The 7,816-nt window shown below is 38.9% G+C and overlaps 1 protein-coding gene across 1 annotated transcript in view; it reads left to right on the plus strand.

The window, feature by feature from the left end:
• LOC131685727 (uncharacterized) overlaps window positions 1–6,534 on the plus strand; it is a 755,395-nt gene extending 748,861 nt beyond the window's left edge. Inside the window, exons 8-9 of the mRNA XM_058969637.1 lie at window positions 3,780–3,967; window positions 4,067–6,534. Of these exons, the coding sequence (XP_058825620.1) occupies window positions 3,780–3,967; window positions 4,067–4,437 (559 nt within the window). The 3' untranslated portion in view covers window positions 4,438–6,534. The remainder of the gene's footprint in view (window positions 1–3,779; window positions 3,968–4,066) is intronic.
• Window positions 6,535–7,816: the final 1,282 nt, after the last annotated feature.

Below are 7,816 nucleotides of genomic sequence, written 5' to 3' on the forward strand. Positions count from 1 at the left end.
ACGAATGTTATCGTTGGTAACGACATTATTTTTCATGAATGAAACGAAATGTTTTGTTTATTTTAATAAACGTTTATGTATATTACGAACGATGTGGTTGGTCGCACGAACTCTTTTCGTTCATCTTAGAAAAGCTTTCGTATTTATTATCCTCTTATTTTTTCATTCGATCTTTTGGGATTGATGTTTGCCAACACCGATTTTTTTAATAAATGACACAGATCGATTTTACTGTGGTGTGAAGAAATGGCCGCTTGATGAACGAAAGCTATCGTAAATTTTACTAATTTAGTGTACATTGCACAAATGTCGTCGTTGAAAACGACATTATTTTTCATGAATGAAAAGAAATGTTTTATTTATTTTAATAAACATTTGTGTATATTACGAACAATCTCGTTGGCCGCACGAATTCTTTTCGTTCATCATCAACAATTATCTGACGAATAGCAGCAATGACTCCATATTCTATTGAAACTCCTTTGACGTTGACGGTTTGACGAATGGTGCTCGTAAATATTATAAAGACTTTCGTATATAGCAGCGAACAATTCATTTGCCTAATGAAGCAATTTCGTAATAAGCCAACGAAAGTCATTTCGTGGTTTTCACTGAACAATCGTAATGAAAAATAAAAGTGTTTCAATAGAACTACGAACGATTCATTATATGTACGAAAAATTCGTATATTTTATGAAAATTTTCTGTACGAATCTAATTTCTAGCAATTTACGAATATATTCTATCAGTGCAGTATGCCATACAGTGAATGAGATCCCGTTATGCGCTGAACATTTTCCTATATTAACTTCTCGTTAAAGGAATCATCACCTTCATCATCTACCAGGCGTCTCTTATCTTCCTCTTACTCATCTACCGGTCGGTCTTTCAGTCAGTCATTGTCCTTCTTTTCCAATCACTATGAACCCTGCCACCAGCAGATGTTTAGGAGAATACCTTTCGGTCTTATTCCCGTAGATATCTGATCCGTTGTGCTTTAAACTCCAGGGGTCCTTCAATTATTTGAATGTTCGCCATTCTATTGACGACAAATGTAGTTCATGTGGTTGGAAAAGCTTGAATCTACCGTAAGACACATACGAAGTCGATTCAAAAACATGTTTTGCGGTGGAGCCTCCCATCAATCTTCCCATATAGCTGAGTCGCTAGAAGTGCACCGCACAGCTCCAGTCTAGCTATGGTTTGGCACTTCAGAGGGGTAACCATAGATTTGAAGGTTAGCAGTCAAACTCTAACCTCCCACTTTGCATTCTTACTCCTCTAGTACAAATATGCGCCGTAAGCCTTCTCCGAGGCACCTGAGAAGCAGTGAATCTCGACCTTCATGGCTTCTGGTATGATCATACAATGATCAATCCGGAGTTTGTTAAAAAGCGAAGAGTTATTCGTTGGGTTTCGTTGACCCATCGCAGCATTTCTGTACCTCCTCACGAGACCAAACCCTTCCTATGTAGACACACTAAAGTACAGTCCTTGGTTTGAAACCGAAATACCGCCGCTTATAACCTATCCGAAACGGATACGCTGAGAGTCGGTCGTCGAAAATTCTTCGATCAGTTTAAAAAAATCGAAGAACGATTCGATCCGATCATGCAATTCTAGAAAAATACAGGATCTGCTGGCTGATCCGGTCCTATCCATGTATTCATGTTATTCCTCTCCGGCTTAAAGCACACCAGTGTGTGGGGACGCCCATTACAGTTTCGAAAAGAGTTTTTAGATTGGCAATCCGTTACTTGGTGTTCAGCCTTGACACAATACCGCCAAAGCGCATGGACCTTCACCAGTGCGTATCTGGCCGCCAATGTAATTTGTTGAATAGTGTTTCACTGATACAGTAGGAGACCCGCAGAACTGTAACTGGTTTTCACTGGTTGTTTTTTTTCTGTTTCAATGGTTGCTATGACTGCTGAGCACTAGAGTGGGACAAAACAAATAAAATTTCGCTCCAAGAAGCTTTTTGGGTTCCATTTGGGTCCTAGAATAACTGTGCAAATTCTAAGCTCGATCGGTGTAACTATATTTTTGCGGCCATGGTTTAAAGTTCACATGGCATTTTGTATGGGGAAATCGACTTTCACAAAATAATTCGTTCAAGAGTCGCCCAGTGCTTCCTAAAAATAAATCAATGTGAAATTTTAATTGGAAGACCGCAAAACGATTTGACGATTGTGTAAAAAGTTCTTAAGATACCCAAAAAGTTGCTCGGAGCAGAATTCTATTTTTTGTCCCACCCTACTGAGCACCCCTAGTGTTAACATATTTCGAAGGTAAGCAACCTAACATCTATATTCTGCAGCGCAGAAAAGCTGATAAATCTCCGAACGTATCATTCTTCTTTGTGACGAATACCTCTTCCCAACAACCTTGAGTGACAGAATCCAGTCTAGCAGTGAGAATGTTGACAGGCAATAGCTGCTTGTTGTCATTTGAATTAGCTGATCCAGAGTCCGCCCGATTCTTTCGAAATGAAGAAATGAAGAGATCGGTGGCAGACTCCTTGATGACTGTACAGACTCATTTCCGATCGACATTATCCTAACAGAAACTGATAGTAAAGTGAGATTTGTTTGTTGATTTTCGGTGAAATATTTTCTGAGTCTCAGCTATCAAAAGACACTTTTACTGAGATCTCAGTAAAAAAAAATATTACTGAGATCTCAATTGTTGAGATTTCGGCAAAAGATGCGAAAACAGTAGATTCGGCTGAAAAAATTAAGTGTGCAGGTAGATTGAAGAGTGCCTGCAGTGGTCGCTTCTTCAACTGCTCGCTGTTGTTATATCGCATCAACAACATTCCACGTGGTTTTGATTCCACTGGAAGACCCCTTTCAAATAGCAGAGCTTCTCCACCCCTGGTAGGTCCACCTTCCAATGTAAATGTAGCTCAACCATTTATCCACATCTCCATTGAACGTTTAAAGCGTGTGAACATTTTTCCGACTTATACCACGTTCACACTACGAGTTAAAACGTGTTTTAACGCTATCTTGATGACATTTTTCTTATTGCTAATTATTATAACATGTTTTAACTCTGTAGTGTGAACGTAGTATTACCGAGTTGTAGCTAAATGTCAGTAGCCGTGTTGGATATCTTGAAGGATTGTACAAACCGTTAAAGGATGGTTGATAGACTTTCCGTCAAAATCTGCGTTGGATAGTGACTTATTGGAGCAGACATGGACTCCACATTATAACGGTGAACAGAAAGAGAGGAGTTTTGGTGAAGGTATCTATAAAGAATCATAGCTTCGCTAGGTATATACTGCAAACAAATAGTGTGTCCAAAACAGTGTACTTTCCCCTATCATTCTCAAATTGTAAATGAGTTGAATTTTGTCAACAAAACGTCGCGCTGCGAAATAGGTTCGTAGTTAAATCTCTAGTTGAACACGACCTTCTCAGATCAAACTTTAAACGTCAATACATAAGCTCAAACGTTTGTAATGAGCAAAAGAAGATATTTCCAATATTTTTCAGTTAGTAACGTATACCAGTTCGAATAACTTCCTAGTAGTTTTCGGCTGCCACTAATACCATGTTCACACTACAGAGTTATTAATTAGCAACAAGAAAAATGTCATCAAGATAGCGTTAAAACACGTTTTAACTCGTAATGTGAACGTAGCATAAGTGATATGTCTCCCAAAACAACGAAACAACAAACGTTAACATCACTTTCAAAAAATAAAATCATAATCGTCATCACATTTTCGCCACGTTAATACAATTATAAACCCTCCATTATCCCGCCAGGTACCACGGTTCATCGGTGGTCGACTTCGACTCGGCCCGGGGAGGCATCAGTCTCGAAACGGAGAAAACTGAAGGCGGCACCAGCAGTCGACTGATGCTAACGAGAGCCACCCTCCGAGACTCGGGCAATTACACCTGCGTCCCCACAACAGCTGCCTCCGCCAGTGTACAGGTTCACGTTCTAAACGGTAAGCTGGGCGAATCTACCTCGCGTTACAAAATGCTACAATAATTGTTTTGCCTAATTAACCGAGAGGAACCTTTTTTTTCCTATCTCGCCCCACTAGGTGAACATCCTGCTGCAATGCAGACGAGTAGCGGAGTGTTCTGTCCATCGTGTTACGTACTTGTTTTTATACTAGCATCACTAAATAGTTGTAATTTTAGTAAATTAATCTACTTCATATCAGTCATGCACGAAACGGTCCGCTTCGTGCTAGTGCCAGCGACAGTCAGTCTTCTAATTTGTATCCGTCGCCGGTTCATCTGTACTCGTCCTATCATTCCTTCCAGTGACAGCAGTGCCAGTACCGGAAGCAGTTACGACATCCGATCAGTTTCTTCCTGTCATCGTCACCATCATCCCACCACCCAGCTCAGCTCAGAACTCAGTGCGGAATGCTTGAACCGGGTACCAATGTTGCAGCGGAAAAGATGATCCCCTCGCTAGCTACGTTTCATGAGACAATGTAGAACCTGATTCACCAACATCATCATCATCTTCATCTACATCGTCATCGGTTCTTTCATTACTGCGCATCATCAACGTTTATTGTGTCTGTGAATAGTAGCAGTAAATAGAAGCAGAATAGTGAGTAACTAAAAACCTACAACAGCAAAAGCATACCAACACGGCAGTGAGTGCTGTTTTCTTCGACAAACTAAATACAGTGTTAACTGAAATGAGGAATTTTCTATTTTTCATACGTCCAACGAGTGACATCGTTCCCCGCATACCCTTTCCGAATGAAAATGTTTCCCTGCAGATAATGTGGGAGGTGGTGATTTTTAATGGGGATAGCTTAAATTAACTAAACTTTCGATCATGATTAATTTGATTTCTATTTTGGTTTGTGAATTAACAGCAGAAAACATCATCCCTAGATTTTTATGAAATAGTTTTCATTTTTTTTTTTTTTTATTAAAAAACGGTTGAAAAGTATTGTTTACGTTTCAATTTAAGTCACATGGGGCAACTTCTTCTACATGGAGACAAAGTTCTCTAAAAATGCTTATCTTACCACATCCAGTTCCTTCGGTCCATGGCTGTTCATTGTCAACCTTCCAGGGTGGAAAATTCCCTTCAACTAGCTCGATCCACCGCGCTGGATGAGTTTCCAAAACTATGCAGTTCAAATCACTATGCAAAAAATATTTTCAGCTGTTTTATGCTTGCACTCGATGCTCTCACTATTCTCCAGGAGGGTCTGGATCTTCTATATGGGTGTTCGGCTGCATCAGGCCGAAACCACGATGATAGACTTCTTCGCTCCGAGGTGAAGTCGGTGGCAATTACAAGCCATCGAACGAAGTTGCTGCACTGCTTTCGCTATGCGTTGATGAACTGATTGACTGTCATTTTTTCTGTACATAGCCTACTTATATTTATTACCGATTCACCGGTGGACCCATCACCACGTGGCAGTATATTCGCGTGAAAAATCGGTGAGTTCGTATGGAAAGAAGGCGGTAAAAATATTTAAAGTTCGGTCAAATTTAAGAATGTATTGAAGCATTTCTTCAACTATCTGTGTTGTGTGACAAAACCCGGGCATATTTTAGGATTCATTATCTTAGTTTATGTTTTGTAGCAGCTAACAAGTCGCGCTGTATGAACAAATCAATAGTTTTAGTAACAACAACCACCACCTTCCACACCACGTGTCCCAACAATTCATTCAGCAAATCTTTGTATAAAATAAAAAAAAAACAAAATAAAAATCATAAAGCAAAACAAATCAAATAAAGCAGAAATAACGAACATAAGTCTCTTCCATTGATGAAAATAGAAAATTGATTATACAGATAAGTAAACCAATAGAATACAGACAGAGATAAGTAATCCACGGCTCCTTGAGGACGAGTGAATTGTAGATGTATCAATGTTAAGTTTCTATTCAACCTGAAGATAAGGAGTATGGTGAAAAAACCCCATTCCCTTGCATTCAGCAGAACGATAATTTAGTTGACTAAAAATAAATCCTTAAAAAGCAGAATTTATAAATCTATAAAGGGATTGAATCCAAGCTAGACCGCCGCTGTATTATTGCAAAGACAAAAGAAAGTCCAATGGAACGATAAATCAAATCACTCAAGCATTCATTGGAGCAGTATTAAATGTAAATTTTAGTCGTTTCCGAGTCCGAGTCAGGAAGGAGTTTGGAAAACTATGTAGCAGACAAGTACCGGCTCCCGCAGCTCTAGCTCATGACGAAAGAAGAAAGTTGTTCAATCGAAACAAGAGGTGGTCTAAGATGAATTACCGCAGCGAAAAGCAGAAACTAGGTTGTAATAAAGTATGATGGAATGCTTGTGAGAGTGAGTGAGCGAGAGGAAACTGTGTAAGGACAAAGGGAAAATTTCACTCAACTTTTACACGATAAATTGCAAGAACATGGCAACTGACCACAAATAAAAAAGAAACAGAATACGAAAATCTGTAAGATCAAAGGTTAAATTTTGAATTATGAGTCGGATGGAAGCGAAGATGAATCATTTGAGAATAATAAACCGGTAGGAAAATTTACCAAATCAATGTTTTTCTTTATTTCTTCATTTTCTTACTGTGCTTCATCATTGACTTAACTCTGTTGCTGCTATTATCACAATCCGCACAATCACCCTATCGGCAGTTGTTGCTTCTCCACTCCACTGGATGGCCCCTTCGCAGAGGGCAAACTTTCATCAAAAGTTGAATATCAGAGTACCTTTTCCTCCATTCACTCCCCCACTCATATTTCTTTATCTTAATTATAAATAAATAACACTCGAAAAACTTTTACACCACCGGGAGGCAATGTAACGAAAAAAAATGCCCCATAATTCGATTAGGCCCAAATTTTCACCTCAATTCCGAGCCACTCCCAAAGGGCAAAATCAGTATGAATCGCTATTACTACCAGCGTAGTGGTGGGGTAGCTCCTCACTTCCACCACCCGGGCTGACCGGAAATACGACGCGTGTTGCTTGGTATACGGAAATGAACACGGGATACGAAAGCAGCTAATGAAAATGGAACTTTTTCCTCCCTTACCCTCGGTCCACCGCAGCCACATAAACAATCATTTTTTTGCTCTCTGATTTTCCCGACGACGACGTCGACGGACACAATCGAACACGAGGAGGGTTCAAATTCATCGGCATTCGGTTACGTTCAAACAGTTTTTAATTCGATTTTGCAGAATGCTTTACTAATGTTTAATGAAATAAATTCGAGCCAGTATTTAATTCCCAGGAAAAATTAAGCCATATTGAATCAGTGGAAATTTGATTAAATTTTCGAAGGGTTTTATGAAGAAATGGAATGTTTATACTCTGCGAGATGTTGATGCGACCAAATAATGATGTTATATATTCGCAAAACATGCACTAAACGAATAATTATTTGGGGTAGTATTTAATTAGCAAAGTATCTTTGAACACTGACATTATATTTAGCAAAATTATGCTTGTGTTCGTTTCATCGATGGTAGGGAAAGGTGTTTGGTTGTAACACATTATGAACCTATCATATAAACTCAAGCTGATACACACACCCCTTCATTGCTCGATTAGTAGCCTGCATAGTTTATTTCTTCTCACTGCAGTCCCCACATGCTGTTCGATCGATTGCCGAGCAACGGATTAAGTACATTTTTAACATAGCTTTATACACATTAGGTGATCAGACCTTTGACTCTCTGTCTTCGTTTATTTTTTGGTTAGTTTTTCAACTTATTTTTCTTTGTAAATATATTAATTAAATTATTAAAAACAAATGCTACTTATGTAATTCTACCTTTTAAACAAACATTAACTCAATATAATCGGATTTTGAT

The sequence above is a fragment of the Topomyia yanbarensis genome, chromosome 2 (genome assembly GCF_030247195.1).
Source record: "Topomyia yanbarensis strain Yona2022 chromosome 2, ASM3024719v1, whole genome shotgun sequence".
Lineage (NCBI taxonomy): Eukaryota > Metazoa > Arthropoda > Insecta > Diptera > Culicidae > Topomyia > Topomyia yanbarensis.